The 22,457-nt window shown below is 42.6% G+C and overlaps 1 protein-coding gene across 1 annotated transcript in view; it reads right to left on the reverse strand.

Annotated features, from left to right (window-relative positions):
* The window catches only part of ARHGAP20 (Rho GTPase activating protein 20), a 59,409-nt gene that overhangs the window by 22,883 nt on the left and 14,069 nt on the right, over positions 1-22,457 (reverse strand). The window contains exons 3-6 of the mRNA XM_065730077.1: positions 9,583-9,753; positions 3,771-3,920; positions 1,955-1,996; positions 559-643 (exon numbers count right to left, since the gene is read on the reverse strand). Of these exons, the coding sequence (XP_065586149.1) occupies positions 559-643; positions 1,955-1,996; positions 3,771-3,920; positions 9,583-9,753 (448 nt within the window). The remainder of the gene's footprint in view (positions 1-558; positions 644-1,954; positions 1,997-3,770; positions 3,921-9,582; positions 9,754-22,457) is intronic.

The raw sequence follows: 22,457 nt of genomic DNA on the forward strand, positions 1-22,457 counted from the left end.
TTTTAGATGCATTTTGGGGGTGTTTAGACTCTACAGTTTTTAGCTTGTGTGCTGGATCCAGTATTTATAGTCATAGAACCATTAAGGATGGAAAAGGCCTCTACAATCATCCAGTCCAACCACCAACCCACCCCCACACGCCCACTAACCACATCCCTCAGTGCCACATCTCCATGTTTCTCAGACCCCTCCAGGGATGGTGACTGCACCACATCCCTGGGCAGCCTGTGCCACTGCCTCACCACTCTTCCCGAGAAAAAATGGTTTCTAATGTCCAAACAGAACCTCTTCTGGAACAAATTAAGGCCATTCCCTCTCATCCTATCGCTGTTGCCTTGGAGAAGAGGCCAACCCATTTCTTACTAAGAACACTGCCTTAAAAAAGGAACTCGCTTAGCAGAGGCAAGAAGCACACACTTCAGGGCTGCATATGCTGTCTTCTAGAAGGGGACTAGAGTATTAAAGGAGGTTGTAATCCAAAAGAACCCTCCCATTCCTGACACCTGCAGGATTTACAAATGTGGACTTATGCCCCTAGATTAGCTCAAGAGCACTTACATATGCACAGGTTCCAACATCCTTTGCAATTATCTTCAGAGGAATGCTTTTAGGATAGTCTTTTTCTTTCTCTTCCCTTATTCGACTGCCAAAGCAAATGCAAAACAAGTGAATTTTTAATATGGTAAACATGAAGACCAACATTTAAGTAGCAATCAAGCAGAAACAGAGTAGGAAGCAGATCATTTTCTAATCTACTGCAACAGAAAGATCTCCAAGGAAAGGAAAGCCTCCAGAATGGTCTGAAAGGGACACTGACCACAGTACCTAGTAATGCCCTGTTGCATCCAAATTGCTATGCTGCAGATATCAGTGCAAACAGCAGAAGAACCAGATATAAAATACACATGTAGACTTTCCTGAAGTTTTCATTTTAAAGAGCCCATCAACATGGCATCACTCTGCTTTAGAATCGTGGAATCACAGAACTGTTTGAGTAGGAAGGGACTCTTAAAGGCCGACTAGTCCAACTCCCCTGCAATGAACAGGGACACCTACAGCTCCAGAAGGTTATGGCATAATTCAGTGATTAATTGAGACCATGACAACTTATGAAGGATGTGAAATCCTGAGGAGAGACATTGCACAGGAGGGACTACACAATTAAGCCTAACTATGAAGAATGGGCTGCAGCGAAGTCAGGACAGTTTTAAAGAAAAATTGAGCAAAAACTACTAATCACTGTGAAGTCTTAGGCTGTACCATCAGCTTCTGCTGAATTCAGTTACAGTTCATTGTACATAACAGTGAAAAGGACTGAACAGAAGAAGAGTGAATTACAAATCACCCCCAGCAGGAATGATTTGAACAACCCTATGAACTGTAAAGAACCAAATAAAGAGAAAATTTAGGTGCAGAGAAAACCAAATCACCTCTGATAGTATTCTGTTCAAAATGTTCACTGAAATGAGAGCTCTGTTTACCCAGACCCTTGTGTATATCCCCTGGCATAGAGTACGTTTCACACAACCAAAGTTAGCCCCACTGTTCTCCACTGATAGCGGATATGGGCAGCCATAAGCAGAAGATGGGTTAGAACAAAGGTTCCTGAGCTGGGCTTGGTTAGATGCCATCAGTTTCAAAAGAGCCACAGCCTCAAATGGAGTGAAGGTGGCAGTGTATACTTCGGCAGCGAAGGAGAGGAAATACATCACAAATAGCTTCAGTTCTCTGTTGGGCCATGGCCAGAAACAGGGAAAAGAGTTTTCCTCCTTGAGTAGTGACTGCTGCATGTAGGGCACATGCAGCCTTCAGTGGGGAAAAGGTGTGGAATGACTTTTTCCTCACTTTGAAAGTGCTTATCTATAATGATAGCATTTGTACCACCACTTAGGAATCACTGCTCTAGATGGCTGTGACTTTTTTCAGTGACTTCAAAGACTTTATGATAAAGTACCTTTGCAAAAAGGAGAGCCATGTTTCCTTCTGTTCTGCACACCTGCAAGAATTTTAGAAAAAGACAGACAAATCAGCTGTCACTCTAATAGCAAAAAAGTCCCTATACAAACCACAGTGAAACAGACTGCTTCTTGGTTGCAAGTTCCACAAATACATACAAAAAATGAAATGGTTTTCAAGATTTGAATGAAAAACCTGTTTCCTTGCAAAATCAACAGGAAAGCCTGTCAGGGAGATCAAAAGCCCCAGTTGTTATCTTGGATCACAGAAATCAGAGTTTTACCATGAATTCAGTAAGGAACTGATGTCCAAAGAGAAGAGCAGTCCACTTAAAAACAAAAGCTCAATTTAAAAGTAGAAATATATTTCCTCAGGTATATGGGCTTCTTTCTATTTCCACCATTTATTTATCTCCTCATTTGCTGCTTGGCTTACCACCAAATTACAAAGTACACGTAAACCACTTCACTTAGAAATGCTTAACTTTGAACTTTTTAATACTTACCTTGTTTCGACACTTTCAAAGATACAAAACTACCCAGGTAAATGTAGCTAATAATAGGACCCTGCAAGGAATTTAACCTAGTTGTGTGCCAACTTCCTTGATCTAAATCCTGCCCCAGATGGAGTAGCTCCTATTCCCACTGCTACTTATGCAAATCAGGTTCTTCACATTTTCAGAGCAGGCATTTAGAGAACTACAAATCTACGGAATGATGCTGCTTCAGGGGCATGCACTTCACAAACACTAAAGATGTGATTTTGCTTTGGCTGTTTCAGATCTGCAGGATATGCTATCTATGGACTCACACACAGTGTTCAAGATTTTCCATGTGCTTTCACACACAAAATAATTTCCCTTCTATAGGTCTCTGGGTTAATGCTATTGCTTTCATACTCTCCTACTTTCTAATAGCTATAAAGAAACACATACTATCTCCAGATCACAGCTCATTCTTATTGACAGGAGTTCAACTGAAAATCAATTTCAGCTTTGTTTTGAGATTATTAAGGAAAAACAGCTCAAGAAAGAGCAATTTGTGCACAGCACTCTCTTAGGATATGGACAGTGTGATGTTCAAATCAAGCTGCATGTGTCAGCTTTTGCTCTCTGACTGTAAAGAGGAAAATGCATCTTCCAGGACCCATCCACTAGCTGGGATTTAAGGGTGAGGGTGCCCTCCCTCACTCACAGGGATGACAGAGCCCTTCTGCTGAGAGTGAAATTAATCTAATCACTGACATTACTTCTATAGCCCTTACATGTCCTACAGCAACTGTTGCAAAGATGGACCAAAATCTTTCAGTGATTTTGCTTCAGGAGGAATTTTGACATTTTCTCTGGAACAATTTTATGAAAAAGAGAAATAGGAAAACGTCACTATTTTGTCCTGCATTTCCTGCCACATCCAGTACAAGCCCTTCTGCTTGAAATTTTCCTGCAAGGGGTCTTTTTGATCCTATCATTAGCTTGGTTGTTTACTATTTCTAGTTCATTTTAATAATTAACTGAAGTGTATGACCAATCATATCCGAAACAACAAAAAGAGACTTCCAGCTGAGCAAGCCTGCAGCACAGACTGTGCTTTGCCAAATCACATATTCTCTCAGATTTTTTGAGTGTTACATTTGCAGAGGCTGAAGATGGGGCACAGAGGTTGACTTGCTCACAGCAGTAGATGGATCTACTCTAAGAATCAATAAATTCTTCCATCCTATATTCACTGCTGCTGAAATTACTCTATGGCTGTCCCTACCTGTCAGACTAAACACATTTCAGTAATTTGATAAATAAAACATGCCTCATTTCTTACCTGAAATTTGCCACACAGTTTGTGGTGGGCCAGCCCAAAACGAAGGACCTTTCTGGATCAGTGCTGCCTTCACAGACTTCTTCTGTACAAAATGCTGTCCACATCTCGCAGAGACGTGCTTGGCACTTTAGTTTGAAATGAGAATGCGACCTGCTGGCAGAAATTCACGTTTGTCACACACAGGACAGCATAACAAGACAGGTTAAATAACTTACAATTTTGTCTTGCTTTCGGGACAGATGAAAGGAATTGATGGAAAGAGCAATTCTGCTCTAGTTAAAGAAATCAGTGTTTTGTTTGGGTTGCATGTGAAAATATAACAATCTCTGAACAGAATTGATATGTGAGATAAATAAGTTGCTTGTGGCATCCCTTGGCATCTTCCTGTGGCAAAACTGCTATGACTAGAACTCACCTCCAAATCTCACCATCAGGAAAAGTCACTCTTAGAATGACTTCAGTGCCATTGGGGTGTTTACAATACAGTATGATCTCTTGGCTCCAGGATCAATAACTATGGTGACTGTGGACAGCAGCACCTTGGCCAGACTTAATAAGGTAGTCCTCAGGAAAGGCATGGCAACCTGGGTCATGTCAGGCCTCCACAAACTAGCTGCAGGACTTCACAGCATCATAGGATGGCAAAGGATGGCATGGACCTCTGGAGTTCATCTAGTCCAAGTGCTTCCTAATGTTCAGAAGGAAACTCCTGCACTCCAGTTTGTGCCCAGTGACACTTGTCCTGGCACTGGGCACCACTGAGCACAGCCTGTCTCTGAGCAATTTGCACTCTGCCTTCAGGTATTTATAGACACTGATGAGATCCCCTGGAGCCTCCTCTTCTCCAGGCTGAGCAGATCCAGACCTCTCAGCCTCTCCTCAGAGCAGAGGTGCTCCAGTCCTTTCATTATGTTGATGGCCCTTCATTGGACTCACTCCAGTGTGGCCATGTGTCTCTGGTACTGGGGGGCCCAAAACTGGAGCCAGCACTCCAGATCTGACCTCACCAGAGCTGAGGAGAGGGGAAGAATCACCCCCTTTGATCCGCTGGCAATGCTTTGCCAAATGCAGCTAGGAATACCGTTTGCCTTCTTAGTGGCAGAGGCACATAGCTGACTTGTGTTCAGGAACACTGTTGACTCATGTTCATGTATCTATCAGGACCCCCAGGTCCTTTTTTGCAAAGCTGTTGTCCTGTGAGAACACTTCTTGTGTTCTCAAAACATCTAGTTATTTACAAAGGAGGTATCTTACATGATTTTCCTAAACTTTTGAAATTTGGCTTTTCCTATATTTTATATTGATGAACACTGAAGTATATCAAAGCCACAAGCCTGCTGTGCTACCAGGTAGAGGCTGAAGAAGAAATGCCCCTTTCCTGAAGGCTCTTCCAATCCAAGGACTGCAAATGAGAGCATGTCAGCTCATCTTGCTGTTGCAAATGTGGATGGGGACGGTTCCAGGCAGCATGGTGATTAGTGCTCTATAAATAAATACGGCAAGTAAGCAGTTTCTTAGGGGTCTGGTACACAAAGACTACCTTCTCAGAGATTAGTCTCGTTTACAAGGCATTTGAATTAGAACAGACTGAACTAATACGGTCTGCAGCATGAAAGCACTTGGAGCTTGCAGCTATAAAGAGGATTGAGATGAACTTGCAGTACCTCGATTGGTCCAGCTGACGTTGTGCTAACAGGTACCTCTGGACAGAGCACTGCTGATAGCCCTGCCACATTCAGAGAGCTGGGAAAGAAAGGAGCTCCAGTGCACACAACAAAAAGGTGCACTTGAATGAGAACTCTATAAAATACTGTAAAATACCAACTCAAGTTCAGGTATTTTTTAAACTATACCACAGTGTTTCTTGCCAGCTGCACATTTCAGCACTTTTTAAGCTAGTACACTTTGTTACCCTGTCCACAAGAAGCTTAGAATATTTTAATATGCTCATCATCGAGCCAGTAATGATCTAACACATAAGATGAGTACAGAAAGGGCTGTGGTGGACTGTCTACAGAATGAACTGTAAAAATGGAGATTTACAGCCAAACACAGACATGAATTCTAGTGTAAATGTTAATAAATGGGTGCTTGGCCTGACAGCATCATTAAGATGGGGGGTTATGCTGGGGATAAGCCTGCTGAGCCTTCCTTTCTCCTCAGTGCCTTTTTCCCAATATTCTGTACAGTGAAGTCACTACAGGTTGCTGCACTTCTAAGCATTTACAGTTCATAAAGCCAGGCCCCTGCAGTGCCAGCAGCAGGTGTTGGCAGGGTGAAGCACAGAGCTGCTCTCCCCGTCATTCCTGATGTATATCCTTACCCTATTTGCCATGCCTAGGCACAGCTCTCAGCTATCATCAGTATTCAAGTGGCCTGGTTTCTAAAGAAGCTGAAACAAGAGCCTCCATTAACATCTAAAGGGCCTGAGGTATTATTTTATCCCTATCTGTCACATCCTTTCTGCAGTCCATGGGTTCTCAGTGTTGGTCGTCTATTTAAGTGCCAAGGCGTTATCTCTAGAAGTGAATTTATCATTACTGACCTAGGTAGAAGCATGGCTGAACATTGGAAAAATTGAAAGAGTATCTTTTTTTTAAATCATTATTATCTAAGATCATTTTTTAAAAGCAGTCTTGTAAATATCAGGCAGATCCAATTTGCACTGAAATCACAGAAAATTCATGCTCATCAGTCGTGGAGGTATTGATGTACCCCAAGTTGTCTTACCTCTGCAGAGCAAGTTCAGTTCCTTTGGCTTTCTGTAAGTGGCAATTGGATACCTTGAGGCTGTTAACAGATGGAAGATTAACTTCTCACTAGATTTGCTAATCTTCTTAATAGGACCTTCTGACAAAAGCATTAATGGAACTAGTGGGCAATTGCTACCGTAATTCCACGTATTTACTCAACCATTAATTTCTCTGTCCAGCCAAGTTTGGAAAATAACCCTAAAATGAATGCGTATATGTATGTTTATGTGTTATGGATAAGAAAGGGGAGGCCATTTCCTTCCCTTACAAAAGATAACATGAGAAACCTTGATCAGTGAACTGAAACATCCTTGAAATATTTACTCTGCTGAACTAAAACACACACTCTCTGGAACAAATCTAATCAGTAAATGGAAAACAGCATATAATTTTGCACCCTTAGTATTGGTTTATTGAAAAAAAAACCACCTCTTTCAATCAATTTATGTATGGCAATCCTCACTTGAAGGCATTAAATGGACAGGAGAGAGACAAGCACAGAGTATTAGTCTTATTTTTCATAAGCTGGGTTAATGGATGAACTGAAAAGGCAACAGTCTGCATTTCAAAAATGATTAGAAAGTATCAGAGAACGGACTGCTAGGCACCTTGTCCAAAGTCACACCAGATCAGCTGTGGAGAGGACTCACCTCCCCACATTTCCATGGAAGCAATGCTGATTTGTTCCTTTTAAGCAGGAGCTCAGTGCTGGGCAGGACGTTGCTCAGCCCGCTTAGAGGACACAAGATATTTGTTGTTCTTTTTAGAAAAATGTATGCCCATTTGCTGATCACACGAAGTCTAATCACACATGAGCACCCTTGTGCAGTGAACAGCTACCTCCAGCTCAGCTGGCACTGGCAATGTGCCGAGCAGCACCTAAGAGCCATCAATTTGATGTGTATATGCTCCAAGTTGAAAAAACTGCCTAACGAAAAGGATATTACAGGTTGTTAGCACCTGCACATGGAATAACCCTGAAATTAAGTCAGCTGAATCATCAATTCTGTCTACACATTATCCTGGTGACCTTGTGGCCCGACTCCGAATCCACTATTGGAAAGTCAACAGCATCCCTAGTCACAGCTGCAGAGCAGTATGTACCACTCAGGTTTCCCCTCTAGGAATCAGCGATGGTATTTTAATATGTGGTACCCTTAAAAATGCTGATTTTCATATGGTGTTCATTAGTGACAGCTTTAACTGATGCTTTAACTGCTGACAGGGAAGCTGTAGAGAGAACATCCCAATGAGTTCTTTAAAATGCATGAATATAATTCAAAACACATGAAGCAATATCACTCAAAATACTATTTTTACCATTTGTAGCAAAGATGTGGCTTATTTCTCCCCTTTTCTTTCCACAAGTAGAAGCACAATTTGTTTTGTTCCAACTTCATCAAACACCACAGACTCCTCACCACACTAAATAAGTGCTGTAAGAGCCATTATTACACCCCGGGGACCGTATTTTGAAGTGGTGACACAGAGTAGGGATTTCCCACACCACTGGGAGCCAGTCAGACCTGCAGGAATGCACAGCCCAGCCTGGGGCTCAGCATGCTGACTGGGTGGTAAGGATGCATCTCACCTGGCTTCAGCCTTCCACAGCTCAGTAGCTCACACCTAAGGCAGTGATTGAGCAGTCATTGGTAGCATCTCCCTCTCCACTGTTTCTGGTCTTTTCTAAAGGAGTCGGTTTGCCACAGGGAGCTGACACAAATGAGCCTACAAGTCCAGGTGAGTTGCAAATACAAAGCATTTAAAAGCCTAATTTAAGTAAGATGAATCTCAGCCTAAACACAACACAATCTCAAATAAATGCAATAACAGTTATATTACTGCTACTGCTGGTAGAACAGTAAGATGTCCTGTAAATATCTCTATGTTCACCACCCACCCTTATGAGAGCATGTTTAGGTACAGTACTCTTTGTGTTGTCACCTCACATAAGGTGAAGGAATTCATCTTGGGGGCTGCATTCACTGTATGTGATTCAAACAGACATTGCTCAGATTTCTACTGAAAATGCAGATTTGTTCTGGCTTTTCCCAGCAACCTCTGAAACTACTGCTTAAGCGAAGAGACACACTGCAAAAGCCCAGGATTCACATTGAGATTACCCACCCTGTGAGTCTACAAACAGTGCCTAACAGAGAATGAAGCTGCTTCAGGATCCTTTATGGTTATTTCCCCATAACAACAAGTGAAAGCACGCTCTAAAATTGCCTTAAACTACAAATGCTGCATGAAGCTGGCATGCTAGACAGCTTGTAAATCTGATTTAATTGTGAATGGTAGAGTGAACAATCAGAGCTTAGCAGCAAGCCTGATTGCACAGGAGCTCAGCCCAGACCATTGAGCACTGCTTCCCATCCCCATGCTGCTCCTGGCACAGCACTGTTGGTGCTGCCTGTGACCTCTGTTCTTAGGCAGCTGCTCATCAGCTGCTTACCATCTTTCTTCTCAGAAAAAGTGGTGGGGCACAGGCTGCCCAGGGAGGTGGTGGAATCACTATCCCTGAAGGTTTTCAAGAAAAAGGTGGATGTCACACTGAATGACATGGTCTAGAGGGGTCACTGACATGGGTTGATGGTAGGATTAGATGATCTTAATGGTCTTTCCAACCTTAATTCTATGATTCTACGATCACTGGAGAGCATCAAAGCAGCTCCCAGTGAAAGCCAGTGAAGCTTCAGTGAAAGCTTCCAGTGAAAGCTTCCCATGAAAGCCTATAGCCTCCCTCCAACACAGTAATGCCACAGGAATGAAGATGACCTTCTAAAACAACAAGGGACACACTGAGCAGTTCTGAGTCTATAACACTTAGTTCCCAAGGCAGGGAACATGATATATTACAAGCAGTGTATTCAAGAACATCTGCTACTGCTCTGTATTGTGGCCTGGACTCTATGGGTTCTAGGGTCTTCAAAAGGTCACGCGTCTAACTCATGCTGGCCAAACAAAATGATTTAGGGGAGACTTACTGCCAAAAAAGCATGAAGGAACTCCTTCACTGAGAAAAAGGGTTGCTCTGCAGGAGGGGATGCCATACTCACTTGGACTTGGCAACAACCAGAAGGTCTGTGAAGAGGAAGAGGTGTCGCTCCTGGGTCTGCAGGCCTGTCTTCAGCTGCACATGGCCATCGAGGAGGAACGTCCTGTTGTGGCACATGAAGGACTGCACAAGGGGACATGCCTCGGGGCTGATGGGGGAGAAACAGCCTTCCCTGTAAAAGGAAACAAAGGGAATAAAGGAATCCAGTTCACCCAGATGTCAATGAGTGAGGAGTAGGCACAGACTTTTCACACCCACCACAGAAAGGTCATTTATTTGACCACGTTTCTGTAAAAGGTTAGTGGGACACTGATGACAATTCAGATGTTTGATTCTGACACAAGACCTCCTGGGGACTGTCCTTGCTGACTCTTACAGCTCAAGCATGTGGACATAGCAAATGACAATGATTAAAATACAGCCTTCTCCATTTTGTCTATTTGCATTAGTCTCCCTTTGTTTGAATTCTTAGAGAAAACACTGCACGTTCTGAAGGCTCTCCATAAAGAGTGCTCCCTAGGAGCAGGATGTAGGGTTTCTCCCTGGGTGCAAGTTTCCACTGGAAAGCCAGAGGCGTGGCTTCCAGTTCTCCCAGAAGATGACAGAACTGAATCTGGGCTTCCTGCACTATGCTGTGCTTTACCTAAGGAACTTCTGGATTAAAGCCAGGACCCATCAGCATTTTGTCTCCAGATCTTGTAGATCTGACTTTTTAAATTATTTGCTTTATCTAGAGGTGTTTCCAAATGAAACCCTTCCTTTTGGTTGAGCAAACAGCTCTTTTTTTTTTCAAATATATTCCTCATATATTCTTTAACAAGGAAAAAAATGAAAGAAAAATCAAGCTAAATCTCAGTTGGATCGCCTTGGCAAGAAAAGCCTGAAGTGAGCAGCTTTGAGCTTACAGTTTATTCCTATCCCCAATGGAATGAAAGGCACACACCTAATGATTTTGTTGAGAGAAGAAATGGACGTTACAAAGTGAAAGCCCCAAAACACACAGGAGAGATATGAAAGAAAACAAGAGTGAGCAAAGAAAATCTTCGAAGAAGATTACAAACCTCCTTGTACCTCCCTTAGAGCTTGGCTGATTTCCCAACCTCCTCTCCTTGCTGCCTGTAGCTGGATTACTCAGGAAATTATTTAGGAAATCCTGACAGCAGGGAGAGAAAGGATAAGCTCTGAGATTGGCCTACATTAGCAGGACACACTTTCACTGATCTGTAAGGGGCTGGCGAGGATCTTGCTTTTTCTGTTTTCCCCTTTCTGGTTGGGAGTCTGAATTTTTGAAGGAATCCCTCAACTTAACTGACAGTTTCTCTCTTGTCTTTAATTACCTGCTCCTCTAGGGAAGAGAGAAAGAAGAAAAACAGCTTTCAGCTGAATAATGCAAACTTACAGTTATTTGATTGCTCTTAAGCAGAAAAGGTGCTCACGAGTGCAGAGGTTAAAAAACAGAGAACATCTTTGGTCCAACACACTGAGTGTTGCTGACACATGCCGTGTGGCCCACAACATGCCACTTGCACAAGAGTTCACCAATTCAACAGTTCATCGGTGTCTGGTAGTTTGCTGGGACTAATTTCATACACTTCCAAGCAGTACTTGGCCCAGAAATTTTAACACAGATCAAGAAAAATGACCAGCCCACCGTGCAGTGGGGAAATACTCGAATGTAATAATATAAATCAGTTATTTTAATGAAATCTGTTCTTTGACTCAATTCTTTCCATGTATCTCTATCAATTGAACTTTAAAAAGGACTGACATGCTTTAGAGGAGTTTACCTGACCAAGAAAAAAAAAAAAAAGTGAAAATCTCTTATTTCTTTGAAACAAAGCGGAAAAAAATCAAAGCTATGAATTCAATCAGGCCTTCTAAAGCCCCACAGCTCAGGAACATGGGGGAAAATAAAAAACATCCTTTTGATCTTCTCAATTGATGTTCCATTTTTCCATTTTTAAATGACATCAATGAAACCCAAGTTTTGTTACATTGAAGAAAATGCAGATAAGCTATAACCTCAGGCACAGGGATTCATATATGAGAGGTAATGCTGAAGTTCAGTTTTTAATGGCTCATTGGTTTTTCAGGTCATTAAATGAGTCTAATTTAAAAAAAAATGCTAAGCACTCACATATACACGCTCTGAAAATTCATTCTAAAAGAATGAATCAGTATTTTTCATTCTAACAGAATGAAACAGAATCAGTACTTATGCCAATGGGATTTATGATATCATTAACAAAGTAAGTCACTGATCTCAGGACTTCTCTGAATTCTCTCCGTTCTCCTAAATTCATCCTAAGATCAGTACTTATAGGACCCTAAAAAGTAACACCCTTCCAGTCTGTAAAGGAAAAAAGCCTTCATCCTCATTTGTTAAGAATTCTGTGAACTGATTTCTGAAAGACAGGGTTATCCTGTGAAGTCAGCAGCCAGTCATGTTCTGCATCATGTAAAAGCCAGGCTAACACTGACATTTAGATGGCATTCCCTTTGTACCTTTCTAGCCTCAGTTGGGTATTTCTTCACTAAAAGTTACTATTTTTGGGTCTGAAATGTTTGTGCATGGCTTTAACCAAGTAAATTCTGTTGAGGATATCTACAGAGAGACTCCCAGGTTATTCAGGAATAGATTAAAATCACTCTACTGCCTGAAATTAGAGAAAAGATAATTGAAGATTTTTCTCCTGACATTTTCAGGGCCTAGTTTTTACACGTATTATTTTTCAAATTAATCAAAATAGGCATTTTCTGCATTTTTTTTTCAAAGCACGGTGATTTTAAAAACACTTCAATTTTTGTGGGTGTAGCATACGAAGCTGAAAGCTCTCAGTAGTCAGCCAAACACAGAAAATACATCCCCACTGCATTCTGCACAAAAGCAAACACATCCATGCTCACTTCATCAATGCTGTATTTACCAGAAACCACAAAAGAGCAAGCAATATTCCTTCCTGCACTGGAGCTTCTGTGGGGCTTCTCAGTAAAACAGATATCTGAACAATATGATCCCCAAAGTGTTCATTTTAATTCTTAGTGTAGTGGAGGTGTCAGCTTAATTGTCTATATGTAGCAAAAGCAATGGAAGAAATTATACATACCCAAAGAGATTTTAACAGCCTATGTTAAGTTGTTATTAAATTCGTGATACAAAGGTCATGCATGCCAATAGAAAACTTCCCCTTGATTCCAGTGGAAGATGACTTCACCCTATCTATCATTTAGGGAAGCAGTCTGTACTCCAAGGTACCTAAGCTGGGATGAGCTATTGTAGGTATCTCAGCTATATGATATCCTCTTCACACACTGCTTGTCCTCCATCCTAACCTCACACCTTGTTTTCATTACTGTCCTCTGTCAAAACTTTCCTCAGCTGACGGCAGCTTCTGCAGCTGCAGAAATCCATTTCCTCTGAGGAGGCAGTCTCAATGCTCTCCCCATGGCTGATTTCTATGGAGATAAAGCAGCACCCTGCACTTTAACCAGACTTAGAATCATAGAATCATGAAGGTTGGAAAAGACCACTAAGATCTCCCAGTGCAACCATCAATTCATGCCCACAATCCCCACCAACCACGTCTCTCAGTGCTACATCTCCATGTCTCCTGAACATCTCTGGGAGCAATGACTCTCCCAAATGCCTAGGCAGCCTGTGCCACTGCTTCACCACTCTTCCTGAAAAGAAATAGTTTCTAATACCCAAATGGAACCTCCTCTGGTGCAACTTAAGGCCATTATGTCTTGTCCTATCATTGTTACCTGGGAGGAGAGGCTGACCCCTACCTCACCACAACCTCCTTTCTGGCAGTAGTAGAGAGTGATGTTTCCCCTGAGCCTCCTCTTCTCCAGACTGAGCAATCCCAGAAGTCCTTCACAAGAGGTAGGTGAGAAATGCACAGCTTCATTAGCAGAGCAGGCAAATGGCAGCTATGCATTGGGCTGGAACGCAAGGCAGTCCAGCTACGTGAGAGCCTGCCCAGCAGCTACACCTACATCAGACCTTTCCAAATTCCTCCCAAAGTAAACAACTTAGCCTAGGCTCATTTCACACATAGGTTTTTAAGTAAAATATTGTACCATGTGCAATATACGTGCCAGTTCTAAAGGCCAGGTAAAGACTCAGTTCTTCCCAGTTCGCCTGGCTCTTCTTAGTTTCATCCCTGCACCTGTAGAGCTTGCAGCTCATGGCATAAACCCAACTTTGCCTTAGGCACAGGCTGTGGAGCCCACCAGGCAGAGCAGATGCGAGTGCTCACAGCATTCACAGATCACAAAGATTATTCTGTATATCTCAGGGGCTTGCTTTGGATTGATTTAAAGAATCAGCAAATTATCTTCATAGAATCATAGAATCACAGGGGTTGGAAGGGACCTCAAGAGATCATCGAGTCCAACCTCCCTGCCAAAGCAGGTTCCCTACACCAGGTCTTTAGGAAAAATACAGAAAATTAATTTTCAACTTCTGCATTTACATTCTCATCACTGAGTCAGACAGCTGGACTGGAGAAACCCAGTGAGAGAAGCAGGAGCTCTTCACACCCTCCCAAGGCTGGGAAAAACAGCAGCTATCTGCACAGTCAGAACTGTATGCAGCCCAGCCCACATTTAGGACTTTTGTGAAAATGAATATATCAGTTAGGGCCGACATGTGACTTGTGACCAGCAGAGACATTCCCTAAAACAATTCTAGAAAAATTAATTCCTGTCATTTTCTGAATGGAGCTCATACTGGAAATTGAGTTCTGTTATTTGTACCTTCTTTCTATGTCTCCTTCTTTGACACTTAAGTTCCTAACATTTCCTGTACAGAGAAAAGTCCATGTCAGCTTAATAGATGTTTGCTTTATCTCTTTGTCAATGATACTGACTTTGTTAACAGGAGCTTTGAAGCCAAGATTTTTTACTGTTGGAAATCATTTACTACATAAGGCATATTACCCACATTGTACTGTTAGAGGGTATATTTCATCCAAGACAACAAACTTATTAAAGTATTAATAAATGGGGCTCTTCAGCCTGAAGAAGAGAAGGCACCAGAGGGGCTTTACAGAGGCCTTCCAGTACCTGAAGGGAGCCTACAGGAAAGCAGGGAAGGGACTTTTTGTAATGCCATGTAGAGAAAGGAACAAGGGGATATGGCTTTAAAACAGAAGAGGGTAGATTTAGCCTAGATATTAGGAAGAAATTCTTTACTGTGAAGGTAGTGAGACACTGGAACAGGTTGCCAAGAGGCATTGTGGATGCCCCACTGAAGGCCAGGCTGGATGGTGCTTTGAGCAACTTTACCTGGTAGGAGGTGCCCCTTCCTATAGCAGGGGGTTGGAACTAGATGATCTTAAAGGTCTCTTCCAACCCAGCCCACTCTATAACTGTTCTTTAACCAATCAAAATAAAGCAGCTTCATAGCAGCATACAGTCCTGTGTTCTCTGACATAAGGTGGGAATAATACCCAGACCCGTAACACATCAGTGAGCACTGATCCGTGTCCCACAGCTGCTTAGAATGCACTCAAGTGCTGTGTTAACATTTCAAGACTTCAACATCTATCTAATTGCATTATAAATGATAATTCGGATGTGTGTCATATTGTATCCTCACCAACCTGGCAGTATCATGGTAACAGATCATCGCATTCTATATGTGAAAAAGAGAAAAGTAAAAAACTGCAGAGAAAGAAGAGTTTTTCATGTATACTGAAACCTAACAGCCATTCTTGGGACTGAATGCAAGACAACAGGAATAGTCCTGCTTATGTTCTTGATGAATGTAGCCACCGTCATGCTGAGAGTTCATTAAGGCACATGGCTTGAAAAGAGTCTCTGCCCATATAGAAAGGCTGGGGGTGCAACTGTTTTATCGTGGCAGGTCATCTGAACTCCATCAGCCAGAGAGTGACTGATGGGACAAAGTAGGTACTTTATTATTTTCTCAAATCCAGCTGCAGATGCAAAGAGGCAGAAACTGGGAAATATGACCTGCATGGTTCTGCACATTAACGCTGCCTAGCTGGAGGTGTCCTTGTGACACAGCTTCTGGCTTGGCACAAACTCACACAACACTTTATAGATGGAAGAAGATGCTGAAGATAAGGATGCCAGCAAGCAGGCCTGTTCACTGCTCTGCCTGCCCAGTCCCCGGCAGGACTCTGCACGACCACACCAAGGTCTGCTGGCTTCAGGGCCAAGTTCTCTCAGTTCCTCTTCCTATGAACAAGGCTCCACACAGACACAACTCAGCCACACAGAGCAATCTGCAGGCTCATAGCCCTATTTAGACAAGTAGATTTTAAAATAATAAGAATCCATTGCATTTTTAAAGGTGCAAAGCACATGCTGCCTGTCAGCCACAATTGGTGCACTGGGGAGCCACCCGCATGCCCAGGATCTTCCATGCATCTTCCCAGTTCAGCTTCTCATGACTTAGAGTAAGCTTTTCATCTAAGCTTATGCTGCACTTTATTATAATTATACCTGGTGGGGGGGAAGTGAGCACAAAAAATATCAGCCTGGAGGGTAGGAGTGCTTTCCAGCTTTCCATGAAGGTGGTAGCTAAGGGCTGACAGAAAAATAGGATGCTGTTACAATCTCGAACTGATTATTTATAGAAGGGACTTGGATAGACGAGTATAAAACTCTCTCAATCATGCAGGCTGCAAACCCATTTCTGAAAACCTGCTGTCAACCTCATCCCTGTTCTCCTAGGGGATTATATTTTCTGAGGACGTAGGGCAGGTTTGCTTGCTGATATCTATAGTGAAGCTCACAGCGTTGAAGCAGCACAGCATTCCAGAAATAGCAAATCTATTTTCTGCAGCACTCTATTATAAAATTCTCGTAGGCCATCACTATCACATACGGTAGCTTTTGTACAGTGAAGTTAGTGAGATCATCTGAGATTTTTAAGGAGCGTTAATTATTTTCTAAGCACTAAAATGTCTGCTTGTATTTGTGTAAGTGTGCAACTGTTTGCAACTTCTTTACTGCTTTTCTGCTTCTAAAATTCAGTGGGCACGTTATGATTCAAAATATACTGTGAAAATATTCCACTTGAAGTTATTCTAGAATTCTGAAAGTTGCTAAGTATCTGGAATCATGTCTGCATGATGTCATCATCTTCTTAAAAGTAATTAAAAGCTATTACAATGAATCGACATGGTTTACACTGATTGTCGGGGGTGCCAAAGGATGTAAGCGTGCTTTTCTACTGTAGTCTTCCAAAAATCAGTAAACGATTAAGACTTGCAGTAAAATATCAAATAGCTTTAGGGTGAGAAGCATCGTTACAAAAATCCTCACACGTTTCAGAATGGAAGCTTGGCAGCTTATCAGAAAACAAACGGCACTTAAGTAATTTCTGCATAGCCAAAAGGACAATATTCTCTGCAAAGCAAACATGTATTACAGCATGGTGGCTGGAGACAGGAAACACACTTGTGGTTTGGTTTACTTCCAAGCTTTTTTAAAGTTATTTTATTTTAACAAACAGCTGCAAGGTGTTTACTCTGAAAATTTAGCATAAGGGCAACGTTCTCTACTGGTATAAGGTAGCACTACATGTTTCAGTCATATTTTGCCTACTTCCATCAGAAGAGAATTTAATACAAGTTATGTAAACACTAGTGAAAAGCTCTTGCAGTGTGTGTGTCCTCCAGTCCTGCCATATAGCCCAACTGGAGATCACCAAGTCTAAGGGGTTTTGATCCAGCTCCTCCTGGGAGGTGAAGAAGCGTAAAGGAGAGCATACCCACGTGCAAAGTCAATGAAACCTGTTTTGGTCTTGGGAAGAACTGATCCTTTTTTCCTCAGTGCACTCTCACTACTTTGGAGTGTCTCATGGCCTACAAGAAGTCTGAAGGAGTCTTCGCCACCTCCACACTGGCTCCTTTACACCAATTCTACTAGCATGTAGGAGAGTGTTTTGGGGCACCAGCTTCACCCACGGCTCCCTAGATCGGCCCAGTATTATTTTAGTACTGAAGAGATGAGGATTCTGTCCGACTGTAACTCCTTTCTGAAACAGCAATCACAACCGGGACATTTAATCAACTTAATCATAGTTGGGACATTTAAAAGCTTAGCTCAACTCAGCTGATCATGCGTTACATTGAGGATGAAATTAACCCTTACTCCAAATGGAAGTTTCAAATATCTTCTTGCAAAATGTACTGCAAGAGTTCAGCACAGGTCATGCACTAGCCAGGAATTCTGGGCTACCAAAAATAGCCAGGACGTGCTGCAGAGCTCAGCAGAAACAGGCCTTGTCAAGCTGAGGTGTACATATGAAAAGCTTGGTGTGAGCATCTCTAGAAATCCCTCCTGGCTCATCATTTATGGCTGTCAGTGAGCCCATGTGTAAGCATCTGCCTGCAGCTACCCACTGTCTGCAGCTACCTGTTAACACAGGCTGCAAATGGGCAATAACAGGGCTCTTGTGGGACTGTGTCCTTTTAACAAGGAAATACAGCAGTTTCTAGATAAGTGCCCGAAGGTTTATTGCCTGCCAGATACCTCACACAATTATCAGGTAATATCAGAGCGGTTGCTCCCGGTCTTTGAAAGCCCCATCAGTGATTCCCCTTTAGCCTCTGATTTTAGCATTCTTCAGGAAGTGGTTCACCAAGGCTCTTCCCCTCAGCTCATGACACATGGAGAGTCCGCAGTTGCGCAGCAAGTTTTAAGAAAAGCATTCAAAACAGTGCAATACTTCAAAAAATGTGACCAGGCAAAGCAGAGGTAGAATCCACCAGAAGCTGTGTCTGAATGCACTTTTTTTCAGGAGAAATTTGTTGATTTTGAACAAAGTAATCAACACACAAAATGACCTATAAACAGCTCAGGCACTGTCTTTATAAGATAAGCCCACCCTGAAGTAGCCCTTTGGGACCACTTTCCTATGAGGGACAGCTGATAGGAGTGCCTGTGTCAGATGGGATTGTCACTTTGCTGCACCTGTCCTGGCTCTAATGGGAACAAATCTGGCTTCAGTTTGCCTCACGAGGTTTAAGTCATATTTTGATACTAGTACTGCAGCACAGGAATTATCCTATTACACTTAAGAGATTATTTGATATGCCTGCCACGCCAGCCCTTGCATGTGTGTGACCCAGATTCCTATGGACAGCCAGCAGACACATCAGGCAGCCACACACACTTGTTTACCCCTTATAACTAGCTGCCTGCACATGCAAGGGGTTTTTGATGGGTTAGTCAGAGGATTCTACTTCACTGGTGGCCTGTAATAGGGGAAAAAGCTATCAGAGGGCTCTCCACATCCTCACACCTGATGGTAATAAGTAATTATGTAAGTGGGAAACATGCAACCACTCTGAGCTATGTATATGAAAGGCTGAACCTGGATGTGTCAGTGAGCAACATGTAAAAAAGATATTGGGAACAGACATAGTAGCTGCATCACTCTTCTGGGAAGTGAAAGAGAGAAATGAATCTGGGTAATACATTTATGCGAAGGCACACAGGCCTCGGGGACAGCAGCTTCACAAAGAGCAGAGGTGATCAGTGGGGACCTGTCCAGTAAAAAAGACTGAAAACATCCCTTGCCTTTGTCTAGGCAGGTTAAATAGGGTCAGTGGATGGGCTGCCCCAGGGGCCCCACACAGTGTTTAGTTCTTTGGCACTGACCTGTTCACTGCTGTCAGTAGTCATGCACAACTCCATGTGTATGGGAAGCTTTCCTGTCGGCTGGGAGGTGCCTAAAGACCAGAGGCACCTGGGAGATCAGGCAGCCACTGAGGAGGTGTTTTTTAAGTGACTGCTTTAAATTCAGGTACCTAAATTATTCCCATGTCTTGCTCCTGAGAGCATTATCCTTCATTTCATTTAGCCCTCGGTACTCAAGCACTAAAGACACGAACACAGAAGAAATCTAAAGATAGATTGTTTTTCTTGTGGTCTGATTAAAAACGCCCCCCCCCCCCCCCCCAGCAGTTCTGTATGCCATGAGAAAGCAATTGGAAGAGCAGAAGTGATGCTCTATCAGCCAGGAGAAGAGTTCAATGCATATTTAATGCTGGCCCTTGTCAGAGGTGAGAGCACCAGAGGCTGCACATCAGCCTGCACATCATTAGAGGCTTTCTGCTTGTTTACACAAGATAAACGGCCACAGAGAAGTCTGAGCAAGTCAGTCCTGTGATTTCCTCAGGTATGCTGCTGCCCAAACTGCTTGGCCAGACTGTTGTTTGGCAGAGATCGCCTTGTCTAAAACCAGGGATACACAATGGCTGGACAAGGGCTGCATTTTGCCAGATCTCAGGGCCTAATCCAAAAAGCCCCTAAATGGACCGAATCCAAAAGCAGACGTGGGCAGAGAGACATCTGGATGAGCACTCATCCTTCTGAGCAGTGCCCCTCGCTTCCTTTGTCTTCAGACTGTCACAAGTACATCCAAAGGGGAATCGGCTTAAAGCACGGGTGTTAAACTATTAGTCATTTATTGTAAAATTAATCCCTCATTTAAACTCCAATCCTTCCCAAACCCTGCTTCCAAGCCTGCAGTCTTTTTACCTTTACTCCGTTTCTTTTAATAAAAAGGCAGCAGATCTCTGAGAGCCCTAGCTCATTTCAGTCTCCAGATGTACAAACATTGTTATAAGCCACTTTGTATGTAATAAATGAAGACCTGATGTGTTTTATCAAAAACAAACATATGCACACATACACACACATGCTCACACAAAACAAAACAGAAAAAGCAGCGGGGCTACAGGAATGCCAGTCTCGAAGTTAAAAGGCCATTTGAGGCCTCAGAAAGTTCACTTTGTTCCTTGTTAACAGTTAATAAAATTTTATCCCCAGCTATTACTACATTAAAATAACTTATGCATTCAAGCATGTGGTTTAAAGAAACAATACTCCAGTGTCATAATTAGCTTAAATCACAGATTAATTAGAAATACCATAAAAATGACAACTAGTACATTCATAGAATCACAGAATCATAGAATCATCGAGGTTGTAAATGACCTCCAAGATGACCCAGTCCAACTGTCCACTTACCACCAATATTTCCCACTAAACCGTGTCCCTTATTACAACATCTAAACGTTTCTTGAAGACCTCCAGGGACGGTGACTGCACCACCTCCCTGGGCAGCCTCAGCCTCTGCCTCGCTGCTCTTTCTGAGAAGAAATTTTTCCTAATGTCCAACCTAATCTCCCATGGTACAACTTGCGGCCATTCCCTCTCATCCTACTGCTAGTTATGGGAAAGTAAATGCTGACCTGCACATCGCCACAACCTCCTTTCAGGCAGCTGTAGAGGGCAGTAAGGTCCCCCTCTTCTCCAGACTGAACAATCTCAGCTTCCTCAGCCACTCCCCACCAGATTTGTGCTCCAGACCTTTCACAGCTCTCTTGCCCTTCTCTGGACACACTCCAGGGCCTCAGTGTCTTTCTTGCAGTGGGGAGCCCAACCCTGAACACCTGAGGTGCAACATCACCAGTGCTGAGTACAGAGGGATGATCTCTCCCTGCTCCTGCTGGCTGCACTATGGTTGCTACAAGCCAAGATGCCGTTGGCCTTCTTGGCCACCTGGGCACACTGCTGGCTCATGTTCAATAATATTATCATCATTATTTTAATTAAGTTTTATTAATTTAAAAAGGAAGAATGATTTGAAGAAAAATAGCTTTGTCTTTCCTAAACTTTTCACTATTTGTATAGAAATTCATGTTTCCTTCCCTTGCAAAAGGAACAGGACATAGGGGAGAAATCTGGAGAAGTTCTTGCTCAGAGATTTATGCTCATTCAGGTGAAGACAGAACACCAAAGGATCAGAACTTTTCATGAAACAGAACATTTCAGAAAAAAAATCCTAGGCCAAAATGTTGAGATTTATTTAAATCTAAAAATTGAATCCAGAAGTAAAGGACTTCTCATTTGCATTGTTGGTTGAGTCATTGGGAATATGACTTTTGTTCCATCTTGACGACTAGAAAATTGATGTCTAATGAAATTTTGATTATAATGGCAGCCCTTGCACTTCTCACGAAAAACAAAAGCCCTGAAGTTTCAGAATAGGCCTTCAGCCCAGTGGGCACCATGCTGTCCCCACTCCTTCCCCCCACAGTGTTTTTTGGGGTCTATGTGGGAGCAAGTACCACAAGAGCCAAAGAAATGGTGGCTGCCAGGGTCCTCTTCCTGCCACAGCCACTGAATGTAGCTGTGAGGTGCTGAACTTCACCAACCCAATGTACCTTGCAGAGATTACTTTGCAGAGGAAAAATTAATTGCTACCATGGAAATGAACGAAGAATGAGGAGAGTGATTACAAGTGAAATACCTGCTTAACAACTTAGTTACTCACAATGAACTTATTCCCTTCCTATTCACAATCAGACTTCTGAAACATCAAGTACTCATCTTCCCTGTGAAAAGGAGACAGTTAAGGCCTCCTGGCAATTTACATTTATTAGAAGTCTCTATTTTTGTCTTCAACCAGTCACATAGCTTGGATCATCCACATATCTTCTGACTAAAACCCTGAAAACACAATGTACAAGACTTTGGGAACACTTTGTATTTGACTTGAGCCAAGTGGAACGCATTACTAGATTACACATATGATCTTCGTTATCTGGGATATTTAGCATTTGGCACAGGTCCCTGGAAGATAACGCACCAGAGTCATCTACTGTGCATCAAGAGAAGAAAGAGCAGCTTCACCATGAGCAGGACGGCCCTGCTTCTACCTATGGAACAAGAAAACACCCTTGGAGACTTCTGAAATACCCAGTCTATACCTTTAAATTCTTTTACTGCTAAATCCAAATAATAAAACTGGGGAGGGCAGACTTTTTAGGTATTTCCTTTTCAGGTTCTGTAAAGGTTTGCTTGTAAAACTATTAAAAATGA

The sequence above is a fragment of the Cyrtonyx montezumae genome, unplaced genomic scaffold, assembly GCF_038088225.1.
Source record: "Cyrtonyx montezumae isolate F1298 unplaced genomic scaffold, pur_monq_1.0 scaffold_12, whole genome shotgun sequence".
Classification (NCBI taxonomy): Eukaryota; Metazoa; Chordata; class Aves; order Galliformes; family Odontophoridae; genus Cyrtonyx; species Cyrtonyx montezumae.